The sequence below is a fragment of the Prosopis cineraria genome, unplaced genomic scaffold (genome assembly GCF_029017545.1).
Source record: "Prosopis cineraria cultivar Desert tree isolate PC_DT_omini unplaced genomic scaffold, ASM2901754v1 PC6, whole genome shotgun sequence".
Classification (NCBI taxonomy): Eukaryota; Viridiplantae; Streptophyta; class Magnoliopsida; order Fabales; family Fabaceae; genus Prosopis; species Prosopis cineraria.
In genome coordinates, this window is record NW_026555337.1 from 32,398,114 (window position 1) to 32,424,120 (window position 26,007).

Below are 26,007 nucleotides of genomic sequence, written 5' to 3' on the forward strand. Positions count from 1 at the left end.
CATGTTAAATATATCTTTAGTTTCACCACTAGGTTGCTTGCCCATGGAGCAAAACTAGTAAATCTCATACAAATATGGGCAGACAACACAAAGAGACTAGTGATAACTACAACATAGAAGAAATATAATCAATATATGAAAACAAGAAAAATATTACCAAACTAAATAATATATATGCATAAATATAAACAACTTGCCCTTCAAGAAATAGGGCTAGATAATATGGCAATTTTGTTTCTGAAATAGTATTGCCCACATATCTCATCCTATCTATGTCAACAAGTTTTTTAGGCCATAGAATGAAGTAACCTAAGGTTTGGCTTAATTTTACAACCTCATCAGTGCAGAATGGCACTGTCGCATGAGGCTCAAGAATAACCTCAATCGACACCTTAACTTGGTTGTCTGGAATATTGACATGATGGATTATTTTCCCGATCATGTATACCCGAGCTGTAGTAACTACCCGCTTCATGGGCTTATCTAAATAAAGAAAACAAGAAGTCTCATCATCTCCTGAGGGACTATCAATATGCGTTGCTATCTCTGGTGGATTATGACTATCTTTCGTGCTTTGAAGCACAGGAGAAGTTTGGCGAAATAAATAAAAAGGTTAAATATAAAATAGAAAAAATGGAAAAAATTGAATATTTAACTAATTGAAAACCTAGGGTCCGTGCTGCTCAGTTCCCTGTGTAGTTCCCATGTTGGAAACCATGGATTTGAATTCTTGAAGAAGTTGCTCACAAAACAACACACGATCTTGCTCGTACTTTTGAGTAACCTCATCTAGAATCTCATGAAGCGTGGCTCTACATACAACTCCCGATCTTCGTGGTGTTGCTCCGAAGTACTGCCTTAAACTGACTCCTTTTCCTACCACTCTAACACGGCTAGGATAATCCAGCGTTTCAATTGCTGACATAGCCACTCACAAACTTAGCAAAAAGGAGAAAATTACACAGCTTCAACCATTGAAATACCCACACTCAAAATTAACAAGAGGTTCAAAGCTTCAAACTTGAATTAGTGTGATAGAGGAAGGAAGACAATGAAGAAGTTGATGCAAGAAAGGAAGAAGAAGCTACCGTAAATAGTAAAGGAAGATTCACAAATCAAACCTCCATCAAAGAACACATTTCAAACAGAATGGAAGAAGAAAAACCAATAGCGCCTAGACCAAAGCAACGTTCAACAACCCAAATTGGTGTAACAAACGAACGAAGGGGAGGAAAAATGAAGAATGTAGAGGATGGCATGGGTCTCTAGATCTAACCTTGGCATGGGTCTCTAGATCTAACCTTGGCATGGGTCTCTCTTCCTCATGGATCTTGCCTTGCCCAATTTGGGTTTTGTAGTGCCTTATCATGGTTGGGTTTTATAGTGCCTCAACCATGGGGAGAGAAAAAGAGAAAATAGAAAGGATTCTAACTTTTAAGAATGAGAGACAGGGATTCATGAGGGAGGGAGTTTATCAGAGTTTAAAATGATTTCATTATCCATGTCCTTTTTTCTACAAAAGCAACGTGAATAATGAAAATATATCACGTAATTTTTAAAGAAAAAAATAACGTGATTAATCATATCCAAGTGGCTTTTTAAATAAAAAGCAATATGGAATTGCTTATTTTTCTCGGTCTTCAACTTAAAATTTTGAACTACAAAAACCACATCTTTTTTTACAAAGAAAGAGACGTGGATTACTCTAATTTTAAAATTTATTTTTTGTATTTTGTCACTCAAATCCACATTCCTTTTTTAGCTAAAATGTGACATGGAATTGTTCAAATATTTTTTGAATTTTAGCAAACAAAGCCACATCCCTTTTTTGACAAAAAGTGATGTGGATTATTTTAATTTTAAAATTTATTTTTTTAATTTTATCACTCAAATCCACATCCTTGTTTAGCTAAAAAGGGACGTGGATTGGCTTAGTTTTTTTTTTAATTTTAGCACTCAAATCTACATCCCTTTTAAGCTAAAAAGGAATGTGGATTAGCTTATATTTAATCTAAATATTAAAATTTAAACTATAATATCTACATCCTTTTTTTATAAAAAAGAGACATGTCTTATTTTAATTTTAAAATTTATTTTTTAAATTTTATCACTCAAATTCACTAAATAATAAAATTATTTTCTATACAATCTAGGTCGTTTTTTACAAAAAGAGATGTGGATTATTTTAAATTAAAATTTATATTTTAAAATTATAATTGAAATCCACATCCCTTTTCAGATAAAAAGTGATGTGGATTTTGTATGTTATAAATTTATATTTTTAATATGTTAGTCATAAAATCTACATCTATTTTTTAATAAAAGTGATGTTATTTTTTTAATATAAATTAATTTTCTTGGTTTTTAAACAATTAAATCCACGTCCATTTTTCTTAAAAAGAGACGTGGATTATTTTCGACATCTATTTTTTTTTATGAAATTGACGCAGATATTTATATCTATTCAACACTTATTTATAAAATTGTTACTGCTTTTATTTTTTATGTCACTTTATTAAAAGGTGACATAAATTGAGGAACATAAAATGTTTTCTTTTTGTAGTAGTGGCTATTGCTCTCATGGAATTTGGAATGTATTTGTGAAACATCAGGAATTGGCTATGCACAGTCCACTTCAGAGTGTGTGTTATCGTTTAACTGTTAGTCTATGTCTCTGAGATTTCGAGACCAATGGCCATGCCTTCACAAGATTTGGGCCTATTTGATATTGTGATTTTATGTACCAACAATCTAAGAGGCGAGTCCACAATTGACAGGATTTCAATATGCTTATCTAACTGCATTGATTTAGGCTGGCCTTTTTGTTTAGGTTGCTAATTGGGTTTGACTTTTTAGTTACTTAACCCATATGAGGTTATGGCCCTTGGTAAGCAACATTTTAATTTTAGCCTAAACAATTATGAACCACTATTATCAATAAAATAATTGACTTGAAAGACTCTCAAATCTTTAAGACTATGCTTGGCAGGAGAGGAAAATATAGGGGAGAGAAAAGTTGAAGGGAAAAGTGGAAGGAAAACAACATTTTCTCTTACTTGGCTATGAAGAGAAAATTAGGAAGAAAAAAACACGTGGGACTTACATATTTTTACCTCCCACTTTTCTCTTCAAATATGGAAAGATTTTGAAGAGAACATTTTATTTCTAAATTTATCTATCAATTTTTTCGTTGTCACCTCTTGCTTCCCTATATTCTTGTCATAATATTTGTATTATAATTAGATTTTGATCATGAACTTTTGTTAAACAAGTAGTTTATTTAATTTTTAGACTAATTAGATAAATACTAATTCTAAATTTTCAGATTAAGTTTTAATTGAGTACCTTATATTTGGTTGTAATTTCAAATTTTAAGATTATTATATATTTAATAATTTAATAAATAAAATTTTAAATTGGATAAAATAATTTTATATGATAAAGATTGATTTATATATAATATCTTAAAATATTAAATTCTATTATATAAAAGTTTTTTGTGAATAATAAGGTTAAAATTACACCCTTTTACTTTTTTCTTCTCTTTATTTTCTCTCCTCTCAGTTTTTCTCCTTCCTATTTTTCTCTGCAAGCCAAACACAGCATAAATGTCCTTAGTACATTAAAATAAATAATTACTTTCATATTTATAAAAGTGATCGAGCGAGAGTCCATGTATACACAAACGACCTAAAACATGCATGTGATAATAAAATATATTTAAAAAATTTTTGATAATAAATATGCAGCTTGTATTTTTACATTGTCACATTTATTAAATTTTTCTTTGAATTATTAGACATATCCTAACAATAATCTTAATTTTTCATAAAAATTATATAATAACCGTAAGAATTATAACATATATCCTAACAATAATTTGATTCTATTTATAAGATGTTTTATATAATAACAAAAGTAAACTTGATTATAAGTTATTCAATAATGAGATAAAATATTTTTAAAATTTTACTATTTAATTTAAATAAACATTTCCGCAAATAACAAAATATCATAATCTTTTTTCAATTAATAAGGACACAATTTGAAATTTGAGAAGTTCTTTTATCAAATAAAGTAAAATAAAAATAATAACCTTTTTTAGGCAGTTGGTCAAAAAAGAAAAGAAAAAAACTTTTTAATCTCAAACATCTTGTATAAATTGAACCGGAATGAATATACCTTGTGAAGGCCACACCTTCACCATCACATTCCACACGTTTCCTATCTTTAATGGTGGAGCCCAGTTATGTTACTCGATGGAGCACTATTTGTCTGGTAAGGCCAATGCGTGGTGTTGAAGTATTTCCCCCCCGTTTTATCACTACTGAACTCGGATTTTTTCAGAGTAAAATATTTTGACATCCTCTCTATTTTATTTTAATTATAGATGTATTTTTATATTTAAAATTTATACGAATTTTTTTAGTATGAATAGTTATAAAAACACAGACATTCTCTCTATTTTTAAAATTTTATTTTCACCTACCTAATCAATAATTGACCATTAAGTTACATGTATTAAATCAAAATACCCTCTTTAAATATATAATTAGATGATAAAGGCAAATTAGTAACTCTAAAATTTCAAACATAATTATAAATAATAAATTAATTTTTTTAGAATTTTTTACTGAATATTTCTAAGTGTATTGAAAATTGGATTAAAGTGTCGATTTAAAAAATAAAGGTGGTGTCTTGGTAATTTTAAAAAAATGAAAGGGAGGTCATTGTATTTTATTCTATTTTTTAAAAGGCTAGTTTTTTTTCCCTACACGAGTTCATTTTCATGAATACTAAAACATTAGAAAGCTACCGTCAGGTTCAATTTAGTAGAAAGGATTAGTTTCTTACAATATGATAAACCAAGCTTTAAATTCTCATAGAAAGATGTGTCTACATTTAATATTCAACAATGTCTTGAACAATATTATTTTTAATAAGAAAATGCATTTTTAAAAACTGCATATCTATATTAGAAAGCCACGTCATACTCTTTCTTTCTCTAAAAAAAATATAATTCTAAGATAAATAATATTGGAGCTAGAGACAATAATAAGATATAGTTTTCCATCTAAAGTTTGAACATGTCATTGTCCGTTAGGGGGGGGAACCAAAGATCATGCCTGCGTGGAATAATTAATGAGTTTACTAATATATGTGTAATTTGAATTTAGTATTTAAAATATATATAAAAAAACCTCACTGCTGAAATGCCATCTATTTAATTTATTCTTTCTTCCTTTAAAACAATAGTAGTGTGTTATTACTCGCTTCATCCTCCTTGTATAAAATATTTTTTAAAAGCTTATTTTATCTCTAAATTGACAATGATATTTTTAAATAATTAGACGACTTTATCCTTGTCTTGAAAAATAAAATATATCATTAATTATATATTTTTTCTACCACCATCATGATATTAATTATGATATTATTAGAAGTAAAACTAGAAAATCATTATGTTTTTATGTGAGTTCAACTAAATAATAAATCTTTATTAATATGTGAGATTCGATTAAAAATATCTCATATATAAAGATAGATGGAGTAATTCAATTTTTTTTAATGATAGAATAAATATATTTACATAGTAAAAATATTTTATATTTTTTAAAAGAAAAAATATACATATAAAAAAGGCCCACCTTCATCACCAGCGTTCCACAAGTGTCTTATCTGAAGGGTGGAGCCGTGTCACGTGAACCGACGCAGCAATGTTTGTCCACTGGTATGAGATAATTATTTTTTATATAAGAAAGTGAATGAGAATCCATAGGCTTAAATTGCATTTTCAATCCCTGAATAAGATTTTTTTTATTTTTAAAATTTTATAATGTGTTTTTTTTTGTTTTCTAATGCAACACCACTTGTTTTATTAACACAAATTTTTTACACTGAAAAATTAAATTTGATAAAATATTATCAAATTTTGACATGTTAAATTTAATTTTTTAAAATAATAATGATTAACACAAAAAATAATTATTTTATATTAATTTTGTCAGGGTTAGGGTTAGAGGATTAAACAAAAATTTTATAAAATTAAATGACTAAACTAAAGCTTTATATAAAATTAAAAAAAATCAAATATACTTTAAGGGAATCCACTTGTACATACGCACGACCGAAAAACTTGCATATAAAATTGTGTATTTGAAAAGTGTTAAAAAAATTGATAACAATTATGTAGCGTGTTTTTTTCCTTTCTCTTTGAAAGTTTACGTTAGTTAGGTCTATATAATCCGCTAAGACCACGATTTACCTCTAAATTTAAAATGCGTTTATAAAATTATTTATAGATTATCTCCTAACAAAATTTTCATATCGCTATTAAGATCTAAACCCATGACATTATAAATTATATCTATATTCTTATCATTTTGACCAATTTTTGTTAGTAATATGTGTTTTTGCATAGTCACCTTTTTTTCTTAAGTTGTGAGACTTATCTAACTTTATTAATTAAAAAAACAACTAACCTTATTTTGATACCAAAATAATAAAAACAAAATAATACATAAGGAAATGATTTAAACATCTCTGACATTATGTTATCACATACAGCTATCTAGGAACTGGACAGGAGTTGATGATTCATGCACACACTTTTTTAATTGGGTAAAGTAGCAAAAGCTACAAACTAATTTTCGAGAATCATCTGATAACTTAAATTATTAGATAGTGTAAAATAAATTTTAAACTTTTAAAAATGGAGTATCTAGCACCCCGCTGTTAACTTCAACTTACGAATATTATGTGGGGCCCACAATGACACGTGGCACGACACGTGCATGACACATTAGCATGGTAAAGATGCAAATTTAATCACAAACTATTTTTTAAGGATCATTGTGTCACGGATGATATCTCCGTGACCGTGTAAAGACCAAGATAATAAACAATCCGCTGGTTAGCCTCGCACAATATGGGTAAAGGAGGCGACATTGGCATTGGTGCGTTCTGCCTTAGTTTTCGGGCTAAGTGCACAACTGGTCGGGGGCTAGTGCCGCCTCCCTGATGAGCCCATGGCAGGGCGAAACCAGTGTGATTCGTATGTGGTAAGGCTTGTCTTGAGGAGTATGGGGTCCTCCAAGACGATGCACGGGCGTCGTGTGCTACGCCAGACTCTCAGCCCGTGACAACTGGGTGGCTTATACTATAAAACAAAGGGACCATCCAATACCTTCCCCTCAATTTTGACCAAACACTGCTTATTTTCATATTTACGAGGTCCATAAAGGATTAACCTCTCCAATCTTCTTGCTTTCGCTCTCAATCTTAGCTTAAGAAGAAGAGGTTTAAAAAGTTCTTATCTGAAGACATTCATGAAGACGACACTAACGAAGTAGGAGATATAATTTGTGATTAAACTAAGCTAGAATCAAGCTTCTCTCAGACATAGTAAAATTAAGCTTATACTTCATTGGCATCATCTTTATGAATGTCTTTAGATAAAAACTCATCAAATCTCTTCTTTTAGAGTTGATATTGAGAATAAAGGCAAGGAGATTGGAGAGATTAATATTTTATGGGCCTTGTAAGTATAAAAATAAACAATATTTGGCCAAAATTGAGGAAAAGGTTTTAGATGATTCATTTTTTTATGGTAGAGGCTGCCTAGTGCTCATCAGAAAATAATTTGTGGTTGAATTTGCACCTTTACGATGCTGATGTGTTGTGCTCATGTTGTGCTACGTGTCATTGTGGGTTTCATATAACTTCCGTTAGCTGAAGTTACGGCGAGCTACTAATGTTTCATTTTTTAAAAATTCGTGATTTATTTTACACTATTTGATAGTTTAGATGCTCCTTAAAAAATAATTTGTGGCCAAATTTGCTACTTTACCATTTTTCATTTATCATTGTGGCCCATAAATTTATTTTTTTCATATAATATTCTCCCTCAACTTTTAAAAATAATATAATATAACTACTGCTTTTAATAAATATTAACTTTAATGACTTGTTAACTAGAAAATAATATAAAATATAAAAAAATTAAATAAGAGAATCCAAAAATTACAAACAAGAACAAAGAACCTCTCAAATTACATGATTTTTAAATTTTTTTATCATTTTTTTAATAAACTAACGGTTAAAGTATTTTTGTTTATGGTAAGTGATACATTTTTTCACTTTTCAATGTTGATCAAAAATATTATATAAAAGATGAGTTTAAAATTTTAGATAAATTTGAACATATAATTTTGCTTTTTAGTCCAAAATAAAAAGTGATCAAAATTATAAGGTATCAAATAAAAAACATAAATTAATCTTTCAATTTTACCCATTAATTTAAGAAAAATTGGCACAGGTCACAATATGTCATTCTCTGTTTTTTAACTAACAAGTGTAAAGTGTAAACCACATTCTTCTTTTGGCCAGAGAAAGTGCAAACCACATTCGATAAATAAGACGGAAGTAGAAGGCCCCATCTTCATCGTCGCCAGCGTTCCACACGTGTCTTATCTCAAGGGTGGAGCTGACTCACATGAACCTACACATCGGTATTTATTCGTTTGGTTAAAAAGCAGAAAGGCTCAAGTTTATGCCCTTTTAATTTTAGAGTAAAATATTCTGAAATCTTCTTCATATCATTTTAATTACACATACTTTATTTTGTTTTTAAAAATCATACAAACATCTTTTATATGAATACAAAACACAAACATTTTTTTTATTTTTAAAATTTTATTTTCATCTATCTAATCATATGTATTTGACTATTAAATTATATATATTGGACAAAAATACTTCCTTTTTAAATATAAATATTTCCCAAAAAGTATTCAAATTATCCAAAAAATTAAAGCAAATATATTTGTATATTAATTTTTTAATAAATATTTTATTTTTTTCATTTTTTAAACGTATTTATTTAGTGTTTTAGAAATATTTAATACAAAAGGGTAATTTTTGAGTTTTTGTCTTTAATTTTAATTTTTTTTAAAATTTTTATAATTATATTTTATTATTTTCTTATCAACTAATGATCAAGATTAATTTTTATTAACAACAAAGATTAGATTGTATCATTTTTAAAAATTAAAATGAAATATTGCATAAAAAATGAGTTTAGGATTTTAAATATTTCTAGATTTATAATTTAGAAATTAATTTATTCATTTACCATTAATTAAAAAAACTAACCTTCATTTTTCTATCAAAAATAATAAAAATAAAATCAATAAATATAAAATATAAAGTTTGTAAAGCCATTTTTCGTACGTATGGAAATGATCTAAACACCTTTAAACGCCTCTGACAACATGCCACGTGCGACTATCTAGCAATTCGAGCACGTGCAATTCCAAACTCATTTTTATATTATATTTCTCATAAATTTTTAAAAAAGTTGCATTGTAACGTTAGTTTTAATTATTAGTTAATTAAAAAATGATAAAAATGAACTAAAAAAGTTATAAGAAGTGATCTAAAAATTACAAATAAGGACATAAATCACAGAAAAATGATAAGAAAATTTTCTTAATCTTTTCATATATTTGTGATGTTCTTTTCTTTCAAAACCAGTTTCAGTACTCATCACAAAGATAATAATAAGCATTGAGAGCTTATCACCTCCAAATTATTCAGATTTAATATGGATGGTCCATATTTATAGTTTTTTACTTTTACTTTTTTTTAAAAATATTTTAATGGATATAGAATCTGAAATAAAGACAATCTCTTAATGATTATTTTTCAAAAAAAATTATTTAATAAATATCTGTTAAAAAATTGTAAATATGAACTATGAAAATTAGATCTAAAAGATGCAGGGACGTTGAGTTTCGGTGCTTATCTATATAATGAGCTCTGAAACTGGTTTGCTTTCCTTTCTTTTTCAACATTACATTTTTTAATATTTTTTATTATAAAATATTTAAGTTGAGGGTGCCTACTAACCTTTTAAATAAAAGTTGATGGACAAAATTAATCATTAACCTAATAAAAAAATATTAAAAAATAGTGAGAACCACTAATGACTAATGAACATTAAGTGTTTTTAATGTCAAAGTGATAAAAGGGAGAATCTTTAACATTGAGCGATATAAGTTGAGTTTTTTGTGACCTTTCAAGTAAAATTAAAGAGTAAAAATGATCCTTAATTTTTTAATTACTCTACATTATTATTATCAATATTTTGTTATCATGCCAATAAATTCTATCAATGTTACCCCCTTTTTAAATAACAAAGACCAAATTGATAATCAAAATAAATTTAAGAAATTAAATCGATAAAAATTAAACTTAAATGACTAAATTAATAACTAAAATAAATTTGAGAGACAAAACATTACATTATCTCTTGTTTTATTTACTTGCATTCACTTTTTCCTATTATTCTGATTAAATATCCCTCTTCATATTGTTTCAACCTCTTGATAACAGGGAGATTTTCAATTTGTCATGTAATGATATGTTAATGATTTTATAGCCCTGCAGGTTTATTAAGCTTGGGGCGAAAATATTGGCCCAAAAAACTTGGGTGAAGTAAGAGGACTTTTTTTTTTTGTGGTCTTTTTAGGCTTCTTTCAATTCATTGAATATTTCCCCCCCACAACTATTACATCTTGGGCAGCATAAATTGCTTGAGGATTTACTTGATAGCTCCTTTATGACGGAAGGGAATGCAGGTCAATTAATCCTTCTTGCATGGTGATGGTTGAGGTGAAATTGTTTGAATAACCAGATTTTATTTTAAACTACCATGCTGAGAATTTAGTTATGAAGAACTTCGATGCTAGGATCAACAATTTACAACCCTCCAATGATTTGCATTAGTCATTGAATAAAACTAATACTATACAAGTGATTCAACATGCATATCATAAATTTCTTCTCTTTTTTTTTTTTTTTGTGAATAAACATGTATATATATTATCTAATAACTAACAAAGAGGTATATAACAAGAAGTAACCACATCTCAAGCAACTCTAGTCACTATTTCATCATGCACCACCTTCCAGCAACAAGGTGGAAGATGATCGATCAAAAACCCAAAATGGGTACTTTGAATCATGAGAAGAACTCACTAAAATATTCATAATTTCATTAGCCTCTCCAAAAGTAAAATTAAAAATAAGAAACCAATCTCTCTAGATTAACTCCCTAGCTTCCAAAATAACTTCCTGAAACGGATGACTGTTGATGCTGTCTTTGCAATCCCAGCTCACTTCTACTTGTCTGCAACCAAGATCCCAACATAGCTCCAGTCCCTTAGTTATCCCTTTAGCCTTTAGGATATGGTTCAAATGAGATAGAAGCCCCATAATCCATTTGCCTTCAACATCTCTAACATCTCCCCCACAGGCACTCCATGTCATAATTTTCTACCTGATAAAATGCAATTATAATCATAACGAGAGATTTGTTCCTTTCACACAGGATTTTAATCTCGTTTGAAAAATAAAAAAACATAGAAAATAAAATTTTTAAATATAATTTATTTTAGTGTACCTGAATTTTGTGCTTTGAGGAAGAAGGAAATGCAACAATAGGTGTTTGATATCCTCCTCATCATTCTCCATAGAGCTGATCATTCGAGTAAATCAAACTTATTTGAGTCGAGTTCAATTTTGGTCTGACTTATTCGAATCGAGCTTGAAATATCCTATTCTCTTAAAAAGCCTATATAGTCAAATCCGACCTTAACTTTTTTTTGGACGGGTTCAGATTAGCCTATTGAGCTTGATTAAAATTATCTATTTTACATACATATAAAGTCAAAAATTGTAATAGTCGGGCTCAATTCGAGTCGATTTTATTCAGATCGAATTTAAAGAATCATACTTTTTTAAAAAAGTTCATATAGCTAAACCCGGTCCCAACTACTTTTGGGTGGATTTGGGCTGGCCTGTCAACGTTGGTCCAAATTACCGTCTCTTCTCCGTAGCCACGGCTGCAATTTAAGGAATCAATAACCTTTTTCCTTAAATTCAAGAACAAATCAAATAGTAAAAGAACGGGGAGTGTTTTCCAAATAGTACATTGGGTTTTTTTTTTTTTCCCTTGCGAACAATACATTAAACAATGTAAGTTCAGAGGAAGTTTACCTGCAGACTTCATCATGGAAAAAAATAATGTCGTCATCGTCGTCATGACCATTATCACTTGAGTGAGTAGCTTAAAACTCATGCCAAGAATTTAAACTCATTTCACCAACATTACCGGCATAACAAGCGCAAAACTCTTTCCAATAATTTAAGAGCCTCCTCCTACAAACATTCATCTTCATGAATAAGCAGTGAACTAAGACAGAAGGGTTAAATACTTAAATATATCAAACTGGCGCCTGTATGAGAGCATCAATAGATCAAGCAGAGAAGAATACAAGCACCAATCTTCAACTTACAAATGCAATTAACCTCTAGGTTATGACAAACCCATAAAATTTGCAATACGAAAGAGAGAGAAGTGATAAGTTTTAATGAAAAAGTGCATATCACATAAAAAATGAAAAAGCATAGCATGCTTACGTCATGAAGTAATGATCCAAATGAGCTAATTAAGCACTTTCATTTTTTTGTTTTTTTTTTTTTTGCCAGCAGTTAAATGATTCTGCGGATAGTACTTTAGTTGTCAAGGGCTATACGCAAGAGCATGGGAATACCGGAAGAGAAGAAAGCAATTCATTAAGTTACCAAGTACAACACAGTATGAAGCACTTGGTAATTGCCTAATTACCTGCTCCTGCAATCACATGTAGATGATGGTGCTGATCTTCCTGCATCATAGTCACTTCCATAATCTAACCCTAAAAAAGGGTTACCCCTAGAACTTGCTCTCCATGCATCAAAATCACTATTATAAACCAGACGCCATCGACAGTCTACTATTTTCAAGCTCTCATAACATCTTTGCATGCAATCAATGTTAGTTAATGGAAAAGGAAGGGTTAAATCAAGCTGGGTGCCTACACCACCTGGATGTGGTCGACAGTCTTTTTTATGGAAGGGATAATATCCTACATGAACTCGAAACTCAACCTTACTACCAGGAGCGATCCAAGATCTACAATATTTATAAGGATGGCAATAACCTTGGAACATCCAGTCTATGCGGAAACCTCTCCATGCTTCTTTATATAGGCTTTGAAAAACAAGGCACACAACAATTGCCCACCAATCTCCCTCATAATCAGCAAGGTCACATGGCATGTCCGCTGTTATGGTTACTACTTCTCCTGATTCACCCCGACTTCGACAATATTCACCCTGTCCAAACCTTCTTGGGATTCCTTCGCTCCAACAAAGATATTCCCATGGGGGGTCATAAACAAGGTGAAGGGGGACCCTGCACAGACCTGGCATGCTGTAACAAAAGAAATATCTTGTTAATTAATGAGTAAATTTGATGATAAGCATGATTTATCCATGAAATAATAGCATAATACTCTCTTGAACTTCTATCCATAAATTCTCTTACTTTTTTTGGTAAACATAAATTTTCTAAATTTAGTCCCCAACATATATTACTCTTCTTTTGATGGGTCCTTCAAAGATATGTGTAATAATCCCAAAATAAAAAAAAAATAGTAGTAGTAATAGTAATAATAAAAATAAAAATAAAAAATCTGGTGAGTGAATAAGAGACAGAGTAGAGCAAACAAGTGCGAGAGAGAAAGAGAATTCTTTAAACTTCCACTGACCTTCGCTCTCCATTCTTCTTCCTCCATCATTCATCTCCATCGGATTCTTTGTTTCTTTGACTCTTTCGTTTTTTTTCTTCTCCACTTTGTTGGTCTGGGTAGGTGTAGTCAGAAAATATATATATATATATACTGCTGTTGAAAGCTTGATAGAACCGTGATCTCCTCCTCCCTTCTTTTCGTTCGTGAAGGTTGAGCGGTGGATTTGCTATTATTGGAGGTTTGCTTAATAATTTCTTTCTCTTATTTTCTATGCTGTTGATGTCTTCTTTCATTCTCTATTCCACTATGCTACGTTAGCTAATTGAACTTTTCATTCTCTTCTTTGTGTTGCTGGTGTGTGTACTGAACATTGATATTTCTCTTGCTTTAGATGTTAAATTTTTAACTCTTTTCTTGCCCTTTTGATTTAGAGCTGTATGATTAAGGGGAGAGTTGTTTCTTTAGTTAATATTAAATTGAAGGCTTGAATTTTGTTGCTGAACAAGAAAATTATGATATGGGTGTGTGTTATAATATTTATGTTAATACATGGAAAAGGATGATTAAGAAGTATAACTAGGAATAACAATGCAATTAGTTTGGCTAAGAATAAAAATGGAGGACTTGGGAGGCATAAAAGAGGATATATGGAAAATTGATTCAATTTGTAGAAAGATATATTAAAGTTTTATTATGTCTAATAAGAATTCCAGAAGAGGAGAAGCTTAATTAAAGTTGAGAGAAGAGAATTTTAGGAACTTGACAGCATACCAAATAAGTAAATAACATTCTTTAATACATAGAAGCAATGATCTTTCTTTTACCTTATTTATTTACTTTAATTATTCTGAATAGATTTTTTTTAAAAAAAATTATATTAAGATTTAGTTCATTCATAGGTAATTAGTTTGATTATGATTCAACTTTAATCATGTAGGTATTTTCATAGTATTTTATTTTTAAAAATGTATATATATATATATATATATATCATACATGCATGGATCAGATAAATTACAGGTGAAAAGATCGTTTATATCTTTCAAATTAAAGAACAATTTGAATTACAAGAGTTTATAGATTCCATGTATGCCAAAAATATTTTACAGGACTGAATATAGACTACTGGTTGCTAACAATAGTATTATTAGCCCTTATCGTGCCATGGCACACCTAGTTAGCAGAGTACATTGGAGGTGCTAGCCCTGTGTATCGGCCAACACATGTGGAACAGAGGGTGTAATTTCGTGAACATAATCCATGCTTGTTATTCGTGAGCTTTATGCTTATACCTGTTTTTTCATGGCTTCTAACCATGTCAGATGTTACTTACCCTTATGGACTGTGTGTCTACGCCTGTTATTCGTTTTGTTTAGGTCTAATAGAAAATAAGTTTTTCAAAGTCATATTCTTGCTCTTAATCATTGTAGTTTGTGATTTGTTTTATATAAAAAGTTCATCTCTAAATAATTGTTCACGATTCTCTACTTTTCCTTTTCTATTTTATTCACTCAATTATTAAGATTAAATTGTGTTATTTTTTTTACTACCTTCTGTAATTAGATTAGTCTCTTATTTCCTATTGTATATTTATAATTATCATTTTTGTTTATTATTATTATTATTATTATTTGGAAACGTTATTTACTGAAAGAATTTTTGGGTATTTAGATAATAGAAGTGAACCTACTTTTCATTTGGTCTCGTGGGACTCATTGAAACAAAAAATATTTTGTTGCTCTGTCCAGATTGTGAATTAATGTAAATATTTAAGTATTTTGGTTTTGTTCTAAATTTGCTCCACGAATCTTATAGGCAAGATCCTTGATTAAATTATTCTAGGATTGTATATATATACTGTATTGGAGTAGAATTTCAAATGCTGCTTGGATATTCTTTTGATAGGTTGTAGAGATTTCGGATAGTCCAACTTATAGGGGAGACTCTGCAGAAATTTCTACAAGAAGTTTAAATATTTTGTTAATACTAATAGTTATTTAATATAAATGACAATTATATGATGAGTTTGAGTAATTAATATGTCAAATATTATATGGATTTAGGCTTATGAAATATGAGTTTTCTTATATTCTACCTGATCACACTTTAAAAGTTCAGGGTGTGTGACAATATGATTCCTCAATTTTTGGGTGAAAAAAATCTATCATTCATGACTATCAACTAATTTATATCCAAATTCAAACATCGTCAAGCTTAAAACAAGGCTATTTTTCCAAGCTTAATTTTTACTGGTGGACAGTCATGTACACAATTTTAATTTCCCCATTAGAAGGACCATTTTGAATTGGCAAATATATTTAAGACTAAAAAAAAAACAAAGCCAAAAAAAAAAGTTTTTGGAGTATCTATCTAGGAGTACTTATCTTTGGCAGACCAATTTGAGTGTCTTTTTGGGGTACAAGTTGAGTTCCGATTTTATATGACAAAATTCAAGAGACAATGGTTTTTTTTTCCCCCTCTTTTTTGATGGACAAAATTCTTCCTTTATTCACAATCTAATATGGTGAGAATAAAGAAATAGTATAGGAAATGGAGGAGATGATGATCAAGGACCTTAGATGCATGTGATACATAGAGATCCTGCAGCGCGAATGCAGGTATCAACGAGAGACAATTGCCTGCATAAATCATTAAATTTGGAGGAAGCTCTGCAATTGACTTCAATCTCCTGCAAGAACTCAAGTCTAAATATTTGAGATTTATTAAATGAATAATGGAGGATGGAACTTCGGTGATTGAAGTTTCTGCCACATCAAGGAAAAATAGACTTGTCATATTTTTACCAAACTCAGGGAGCATCTCAAGCTTTAAGCATCCTCCAAGAATAAACTGCTCTAGATTATTCATTTCCAAATAACTTGGAAGAGTTACAAGATTTCCACACTTCGCCAACCTCAACTCAACCAGCTTCTTCAACTGCCCAACAGATTCATGAACCCGAACCCGCTATGGCAATTATTAAGAAGCATCTTTTCAAGGTTTGGAGTTCCACTAAAATCTGGAGTTTCACTTAGATCTTCAGAACCACTTAAATCAATGATCCTCAACTTGCCTAAAAACTGACCGATATATAAGACACAAAACAACGGAGCAATATCAATATTTTGAAAGTCAAGAGGTAGGATATATATAGATAAACACACATATATTATTCAAGACTGTGGAAGAAAAGTATACCGGTGTCCCATTCCACAGTTTTCTGATTTTGCTACAACACAGTTGAAGGCTTTCAAGTTCATATAATTGATCAATTAATGGCAGACATTCCAAAGCATAATAAAGGAGTAGCTTTTGTAAGAAAACTAAGCCTTCCTTTTCTGAAACTTCCCTTACATCAGCAAGAAAACAAGCAGCATCAAACTTGCTTCGTATTGCCTCATAAACAACTTGAGCAAGAGTTGTCTTGCCTATGCCACCCAACGCCCATATCCCCATGAAGCATACTTCATCCAATCCTATTTTCAAAAGGGAGACTATCCTCTCTACCATCGATTGAATGTCCCCAACTAAATGTTCAAATTTTGATGGGATTACCTCGCATAATTTGTTCCATACAAATTTAGCGATGTCTTCAACAATTTCTGCTTCATGTCTGTGAAGATCAAATTATTAATGTTTTGGTAAGTTAAAAATACATGGCAATAAAAATCAAGGAAAGGATACAAAGGATTTGAAAAGAAGCACATTTTTCTTTCTTAGCAACTACAGAAATTACACTTTCATTTAGTGTTATATTTTTACCTGATTGATTGCTACAGGGTTAAGTTAATCATCCAGACACCTTCTATAATCACATAGAATAACTCCAAATACTTTTAGATTAATAATAAGTATTAAAAAAACCGGGATGAAATGTCCAGTAAGTGTCATTTTGCAACATTCCTGTATTGTCCAATGTATTTCAATATTATTTTCCCTAAATCATGAAGTCTCGACAGACTTATTCAAATTTACAACTATTAGTACTTGACATCTTCACTACTTGCAAAAGTTATAATAGTCAACTTTGTTAAGCTTTTAATTATGTTGATGTAATACAAACCTTCATTTTACTTTTAAAGTATGTTTGCATTTTGAAAATCAAGGGCCTAAAATCATACTTACCTTCATTTAGAATCCCAACCAAAAGGGAAAAAAAGGACGAAAAGAGATAAAAGACAATATAAATATTAGAGATTGAATCTTACTTATTTCTTGTATACCAACCAGATAACTAGGCATTTGGCAACCTTGGTCAAAGCTTCCCTCCATCTTCGCACTTTATAATATGAAAATCTTACTTCATGCTTCTCAAAAGCTGTTGCAACCAGATTTTCTTGGTGTCGAATAATAGATGGGTCTACACCATAAAAAACTGGGACAACTATTTGGCCGAGGTCTTGTCTGGATGCCATGATCTTCTCCAATTCCTCCAAACACCATGAAGAAGAAGCACAATTTTGAGAGAGGACAACAATGGAAAACATAGATTGCTCTATAGCTTGGAGGAGTTCCTCTGAAATAACTCCTCCTCTTCTAAGTTCATCATCTCTAAAAGTGACAATTCCTTACCGCACCAACGCAGAATTCAAATGATCAGTAAAGTTCGTGCGAGTATCTGTTCCCCTAAAACTCAAGAAAACATGATAATTCACGGGGGAGGTCGAACGAGTGTAAGGACCTGCAGCACTAATGTGTGACATTGAAGACTCTAAGGATCCGTTTGGTTTAAGGAAAATAGGATGAAGAAAAGGGACGTGGCTTGTTTGGTTGTTCCAGGAAAGTTACTCTGCACTTTCCTCTGGAAGCCTAAAATCCCTCAAATCACGATGGGGGGAAAAAGGCTCTGCGTGGAAAAACGTTGTAAAAAAGATGAATTCGTCCCTGAAATAAAAGCTCTCATACGACTAAAAATCAGTTTCTCACAAGATCTTTGCGTGCTCGATATAATCAAAGTCTTCGATTCGAATTTGTTGCCGCCAGCTCAATTCACGAAAACCATTCTCAGAGACGACGACATGACGGGAACCGCTGGGTTGCCGGCGATTTCATTCGGACCACCAACAAACAGTCAACGTCCATTGAAGTAAGCGATTGTCCCCACCCTGTTTCTTCCCTGTCTTCTTCCCGGTATTCCCCTGTTTCCAATCAGTGAAGATGGTAGGGAGATTTCCGTCAGTGGAGAGAAGCCAGATCAGGAAATGTCGATGATGGGGAAGGTAGCGTTGAAGAAAAATGTGAGAATTGTGGGGTTTAGAAAGATTTTCCAAAATCCCCGATGGTGTTGCTTTGGATCGGATCATCATGGCGAAGTTTCTCAAGATGAATCATTCTTGAAGCTTGTGACGTGTGAAGCCACAGTTGGTGAAAGCGACCTGCAAGGACAAGAAGGAAGAGGAAGTTGGCGAATGGGTGAATGACATGTGAGGATTGAGGAATCCAAATTGGCATATCACATGAAGTGTATTTTTTATGTGCACTCAGATGTATAAGGAATCCTAAAATAAAATAAATCTTTATTTATACTTACAAGTAATAAATTTTAAACAAAAACATATCATTTAAAATTTAATTTTTTTCCTATAAAAAAATTAATTTTATGTGGAGATCAAACATTTGAATAGGCTAACAAATTCTAAAATAATTTGTATGAAAAAAACACAAATAGTTGTTTATTTTTTTATATGCAATGGAATAACATATTTTTATATGCATGGGGTAAATTAATGTTTTAAAAACTGAAACGGTAGATTGAAAAAATTAGTGGGTCACAGTTCTTATTATTTAACAAAATGTTTTACAATTTAAAAGAAATAAGTTCTAAAATAAGATATATGTTATAGATTTTTAATTTTCTTGGGCATTACAATTTATAATATTTTATAATTTAAAATAAACTGCACACCAGGTTGAGTATTGAGCAGGGGTGATACCATGCCCGACCATACCTATATGCAATCCTAATTTATATATTAAATTAATTTTTATTATATTTGATTATAAATGGAATAACAAATTTTAAAATAAAATATATTATTTTTTTATCTTCTAATCACAAATATGTTGGAAACAGTATATAAATAGTATATATAATTACATATGCAAATTTATTTCTTTTTTGACATTATCTTATACAATTCTATTTCAAAATCGATATCCAATTTTCTTAACAATGATGAACCATCATAAAATGTGTTAATTTCTCCGAAATCTTTAAATTATTTCTTTTCGCATGAAGTTTTCTTGAGAAATGATTATATTGCTCATCTAAAAAAAACTCCACCATTGCCTATTCCCGAAGCTTCGATGACGGCCGACCGAAGCTTAGACGATAATGGACAATGCGTCCCTAAAAGTTTAAACTAAATAATTATAATAGTTAAAGCACAGACTATTTTATTTCAGCGAATGACAACAAACCACTTAACCAGTGATAATTAATTATCATATCTATTATATCAATCTACAAGGTTTTTAATTCTTATAGCTGAATGCCTATGAAGGTTAAGTCAAAAACAACTTTCTTTTACCAAATGACAAAACGCTTAACCAATGACAATTAAGTTTTTCAAATTTATTTTATTAATTAAAAAGTTTATAAATCCTTGAAGCTAAATTACTATAATTGTTAAGATAATAACTACTTTGTTATTTTTCAAAAATTAAAGCAAACCAAACAATTTTAACAATAGTATTGTAAAATATTAACATTTTTAACCAAATAATTTTCAAGAATTTCAAGTAAATGCTATCAGGAGAAAAATACTGGGCATAAAAAAGACTAGCCAAGCCCATTTTTAAAAGACTCAGTGGCCAAACCTAGCATGCAAAAACAAAAAAAAAATAAAAAACAAAATTCCTTCATTCACTGCTAAAAGGTCAATTTAACGTGGAATTGCAATTTAATTGCCTAGTATAATATTAGCAAGGGGCATCATGAAAATGACAAATTAGCCAAGCACTTAGCAAGAAATAATTTTGATGTCTCTAAAAATTACATTTAGCAAAGAAAATTAGCAAGAGATTTTCTTCGCTCTCTAAAATGATACATTAGCAATGAATTAGGGAGAGACAAGATCCTTCTCTAACATCAGCGAGGGATTAAAAAGGGAGTTTTTATTAAATACCACAAGATTCATTGTGAATTGATCTTGTAGTATTTAAACGTGTTGAGAGACCTCAAAGTAATTTTCCCTTATCTACTCAACATCTTCATGGCTTCCGATTGTAACTTGTAACCCTCGATGGACTCAAAGCAGCTTCTCATGTTTACATTGCAATCTTGCTATCTTCTTCTGAGTGCTTTTTGAGATCTTAGTGAATAATTCCTTCTTGTTGACCTGCGATTGATGAGTAAATTGGAAACTTATATTTATTGTAAGATCAGGGTAGGATAAAGAATAGAAATCTGGATGAAGTTGAAATAAAATTCAGAGAAAAAAAAAATTCAGTGTATATATAATTAAAGAGAATAGATAATGCAGTTAGAGAATTGAAAATTTTTCACTGAATTGAATTTTCTTCCAAAGTTCAATATGCTGAATTAAAGTACTCACGCTAAGGTGAATCCAACTAATTGATTGAAAAATTATGATTGAAAAATTAATTGAAAAATTATGATACTACGCTTCGAAATATTTATTTAAAAGGATTCCTGTTGTCTACTTGAAAAGTTATCTGTTCCTCCTTAATTATTTGACACAACCAAACTGAAAAATAATATGCTTCTACAATTATTGAAGAAAACAAGTTTGCCTATAATTTGCTATCAAGCCCTCTAGTGTCTGCATATGTAACAAGACGAGTGTAGCTTCTAAAAATATATATGTTCATTCATCCTCTTTTTTTTTTTTTAATGATTGGACAACTTTTATTGGAAAAAACATAAAATTATACATCATATCATAGAACCCACTCTACTTGGATTCGATTTATAAAGGACCGAAAAATAATGGCATCTCGAATGACACCATTATGTCTAGAGAAATTAGAAATAATATACTCTATCTATACCATAATATAAGTCATTATTAACTAACTCACACTTAAAAAAAAAAAAGTTGGTTAACATCTTAATTTTTTAAAAATATTCACATATTTTCATTTATGCCGTTGAGTGGAATATTTAAACTTCTCCATGAATTACATTAAAGACAAGGAATAAAAAATAAAGTAAGGGTATAAATATTAAAAAAATAAAATTTACCCAATATCTTATATTTTAAATCAAGAAATATTTCTAAAAAACGATTTATATTATAATCTGGAGAGAATAGTTAATATCGTGATTAAGGATACAGATGGGAACCGATCCAAGAGAAACTTGCTTAACTTTAGCACTTGACTCATTCATCTTATATATGCATATATGTATAATGGCATTATGCAATCCATGCAACCAACCACAACACTTGATGAGATATAGACTTGTTAGGAAATGGACTCTGAAGCTGGGAATCCATAAATTTCATAAAGTTGAGAATCCTTGTACTGTTATATACCATGCATCGCATCAGATCATCAGATACCCATGAAACACAGGATGTTTTCTAGTTTTTCATAAAAAATTGTAAACATTCTCGAGTCACGAATTAGTGATGAAGAAATAATTAATTTCCTTTTTCCAGCTAACAATTAACTTTATGGTGAAAATAGTTGTCTAGCGTTGAATTGAAAAGCTTGAAAGAGATCGAACTTACTCAATTTCTGGATATTTTCTTTTTCCTTTCTCATTAGCAATGCCATTGTTACGTTCTCTTATCTCCCTGAATAGCGGGAACAAAAAAGAAAGCAAGCTAACGTTGTTAGGAGATGTTAGGTCTTGCTTTCAAAAATGATTCTTGACATATTAAAAATATATGAATAATATAAATACACCAAAAAAAATTAAATGGATATAAATAACTACAGGCAATTAAATCATCTGTAAATAATATCATCATCTTTGGCTTTATTTTTATAATAGTGCAAGGCCTTGTGCATTTACACGAGCCAAAATGAGCCACTAATTAGGCTTGTAAACAATACTTTCTTTTCCTTTTTTTTTTCCCTTAAATAAGCTAAGAGTGAATAATGATTTCTACTACTTGTATAGATATATTGATTCTTTTATATCTATCAAATAAAAATTTAGATAAGTTAAGTTTTAGAGACTCAATAGAGTCAAAGCATGTCTCTAGGCTCAAAAAATACTTACAAAAGTATTTACAAATTATTTATTAATAAGGTTTTCATATCAATAATAAGATTTGGTCTCACAACTTTGTAAGTTATGAATCAAATCTTTACTAATTGAAACAATCTTAGTTCGCATAGATATATTGATTTTTTTTTAATGATGATAGATATATTGATTCTAATTAGACTATGAGCCCAAGCTATTATATATAGATACATTAGGGTAACTTTGACCTCATATTTCCAGTCCTATATTTTATATACAGTTCGGTCTCTTTTTTCATCTAGTCCTTGCCTTTGCAATTTTTCTAGTAAAAAAATTCAAAATAGTAAAATCCTCAAGTCACCAGACAAAATAGTTATTCAGATTAGCTAGCTAAATAATTTCATTTTTTAGATAACAATTAATTAATTTCATGGAGACTAGTATAATTGTCCGGGGTTTTGTTTTTGTTTTTGTTTTTTTTTTTTTTGGGGCCAAAGTCCAGGGTTGAATTGAAAAAAAGCTCGGGCAGAGAACTTACTGGATTTCTTGATATCTTCCTTCTCCTTTCCTTTTAGTAACGCTATTACTACTCTCTCCCCTCTCCCTGCAATAACAAATAAAACAAATATATTAATAGTACTATTACTCGGAAAAAAAAAAGGAGTGAAAAAAAAAAAGAATGTGAATGTGTCATCTTCACTCCTCTTTTTTTTTTTTGGATAGATGTCATCGTTACCTTTATTTCCATACTAGTACGGTAAGACCATGTTTTTGTAATGGTTAAAATGAGTCAAATTTTAAGCTTGTGAAGAATGTTTTGTTTCTCTCTCTGTTTTTTTTACCCTTTCTTTGTAATTTAAGAATGAAAAATGCTTTCCACAACTTGTATATAGGTTCTAACAAGACCCAGTTAAAACCAAGTTAAAAACTAAAGGAGTCAATAATTTAATTTTTCATACTTTCCACAACTTGTATAGATAATTGGTTCTGACAAGACTGAGTTACAATCAAGTTAAAATTAAAGGAGTCAAATAATTAATTTTTTTTTTAATTTAATTAATGAACAGAGTATTTAGTACCGACCAAAAAATGACATGAAAAGGCAAAATGGGTTATTAAGCACCTTAAGCACAAATTTCAGGGACAGTAGTATAGGCGTCAACGGTTAATTAGAAAAGCTTGGCAGAGAGAAGAAAACAAAGCACAAATGACAAGTAAAGACCCCATAAGACAATTAATACCAAATTAGGATCTCTTCACAATTAAAGTTCCCAAATTCAGAACTCTTGTCTATTATGCTTCAGCACTAGACATTAATCTTTAAAAATTCTGATTTGACAATAATCTTATCATGAGATCCTTAATTGTCATTCTCCCAAAAACAAATAATAGAAGTTAACTTTGGATAACAAATTAAAGTGAGAAGCATTTGACAATAATACCAGTCATTATGGGAGGCATGTCCAGAGGGTGATGGTGCTCTATCTTCCGACCATTTATCAAAATCATGTTTACTTGCCAGGCGCCACCGACATCCCATTATCGCCACATCATGGAGATTCCTAGCAGTGTTGGTTGTTAGAACAGAAAGAGTGAAATTGAGATGTGGTTGACAATGTTTAAAAGGGTAAAATCCTACATAGACTCCCCAATCATCATCCGTCTTCAGCATTCCATGCATTTTAGTTTTATTGGCATGGCAATGGTCTTGGAACTTCCAAACTATGTAACTTTGGATCTTTAGAATCTGCAATTGAGATAAGGATTTAAGAAAAAGGCATATAGCCACTCCCATGCATTCTTCATTAGAATCTGCAGCCTCGTTTTGAGTTATGTCCGCTGTTATGCTTAGAAATTCACCTAACGGATCCTTGCCCCAATAGTATTCCAAACATTCGAACCATTGAAAGTTTCTGGCCCCTGCTCTCAAGTCGCCAAAAATGTGAATGGGACCCTGTAGATCCCCAGGACGCTGGCTGGCAAACAAGTTAGATTAATTTAGAACATTGCCAATTGCGCCAAAAGAGTTATCTTTTGCATTAAAAAATCATTAAGAATGGCGACAGACCACCCAAAAACGGGGGGAGCAACAAATGAACCAGAACAACATAATAACATCACATCTGAACTCAATCTCAAACCTTGAATCTGTAAGTCTTTCCACATTATATATTAGTTATTAAACCCAACTCTATACAATATGTAACTTCCTACATCAACTCATGTTCACACTTGGACATCCTAAAAATAATAATAATAAATCTATCCACAGCAGTGTTGTTAAAGGTGAAAGGAACAAAGCCTTAGGCGCAAGGCACTAAATAGGAGCATGCCTGAGTGAAGCAAGGCGCTATCATATGAAATTGCATAAGGTATAGACAACAAATCAACGATAAAATGATATGTGTAAATTTACTTAGCCTTCATATAAATGCTTTAAAAAAGTGTGTTATACCTCTATAATGCATTGTATTTACAGTCGGACTTTTTTCACTTTTTTTTATTTGTCAATCTGACTGTTCACTTTTCTTAAATTTTTTTGGGGGACTGTCGTACCATCCGACTTTTTGACTTTTTTTATTTTGATTTGTTATTTTTTTAATATGATACATTAAAAAAGGTACAAAATAATATGAGCCTTATAGTAAAAGAAGTACATGTGGAACCTAAAAAAATAAATTATTAATATGAAACTTATAATTAAAAATGAGTAAAATATTTTGTCTATTTTTATCTTAATTAATGATACATCTCTTTTGTTTTTTGAAATATATATGAGCATTTATTAGTGTGAATAATTATAAAATACAAGCTTTTCTTCTATTTTTAAGATTTTATTTTCATTGATATAATCATTAGTTGACTATTAAGTTATGTATGTTAGACCAAAATACCCCTATTTAAATATAAATATTTCTTGAAAATAATTTAAATGATGAAAAAAATTATTTTATTATTATTTAAATTTATTTATTTTGTAACTTTTTAAAAAATTAAATATCTATAGATTAGCCAAAAAAAAATGCAAAGGCAGGGGTCTACATTTATAAATGTGAGTGGGACCTCTAATTTAATTAATAAAATTTATTTATGAGAGATGAAAACCATTTTCCATACAAATTTTCATTTATAAATGTTTAAATTTTAGATAAGATGTCATTCTAGTATATGTTTTATTTTCCTAAGGTGTTATATTGGGCAACACAT

General features: G+C 30.2%; 3 protein-coding genes and 1 long non-coding RNA gene across 4 annotated transcripts; all 4 read right to left on the bottom strand.

The window, feature by feature from the left end:
- Nucleotides 1-11,074: 11,074 nt before the first annotated feature.
- LOC129312878 (uncharacterized) lies at nucleotides 11,075-13,151 on the bottom strand. Its single transcript, XR_008593749.1, has 5 exons — nucleotides 12,692-13,151; nucleotides 12,061-12,222; nucleotides 11,798-11,906; nucleotides 11,465-11,539; nucleotides 11,075-11,341 (listed from the first exon to the last, which is right to left on the bottom strand). It is a non-coding gene; the product is annotated as an uncharacterized LOC129312878 (long non-coding RNA).
- A 3,025-nt stretch (nucleotides 13,152-16,176) lies between these two features.
- LOC129314662 (TMV resistance protein N-like) lies at nucleotides 16,177-19,017 on the bottom strand. The gene is made up of 3 exons (XM_054958154.1): nucleotides 17,846-19,017; nucleotides 16,836-17,250; nucleotides 16,177-16,717 (listed from the first exon to the last, which is right to left on the bottom strand). Exons 2-3 carry the CDS (start codon nucleotides 17,145-17,147, stop codon nucleotides 16,571-16,573), a joined length of 459 nt encoding a protein of 152 aa, XP_054814129.1. The 5' UTR covers nucleotides 17,148-17,250; nucleotides 17,846-19,017; the 3' UTR covers nucleotides 16,177-16,570.
- Nucleotides 17,846-18,340, bottom strand: LOC129314082 (disease resistance protein RPV1-like). Its single transcript, XM_054957458.1, has 2 exons — nucleotides 18,319-18,340; nucleotides 17,846-18,204 (listed from the first exon to the last, which is right to left on the bottom strand). The coding sequence occupies exons 1-2, from the start codon at nucleotides 18,338-18,340 to the stop codon at nucleotides 17,846-17,848; spliced, it is 381 nt and encodes a 126-aa protein (XP_054813433.1).
- A 1,582-nt stretch (nucleotides 19,018-20,599) lies between the features above and the next one.
- Nucleotides 20,600-24,789, bottom strand: LOC129314227 (uncharacterized). The gene is made up of 4 exons (XM_054957590.1): nucleotides 24,243-24,789; nucleotides 23,339-23,404; nucleotides 22,337-22,402; nucleotides 20,600-20,977 (listed from the first exon to the last, which is right to left on the bottom strand). Exons 1-4 carry the CDS (start codon nucleotides 24,593-24,595, stop codon nucleotides 20,923-20,925), a joined length of 540 nt encoding a protein of 179 aa, XP_054813565.1. The 5' UTR covers nucleotides 24,596-24,789; the 3' UTR covers nucleotides 20,600-20,922.
- Nucleotides 24,790-26,007: the final 1,218 nt, after the last annotated feature.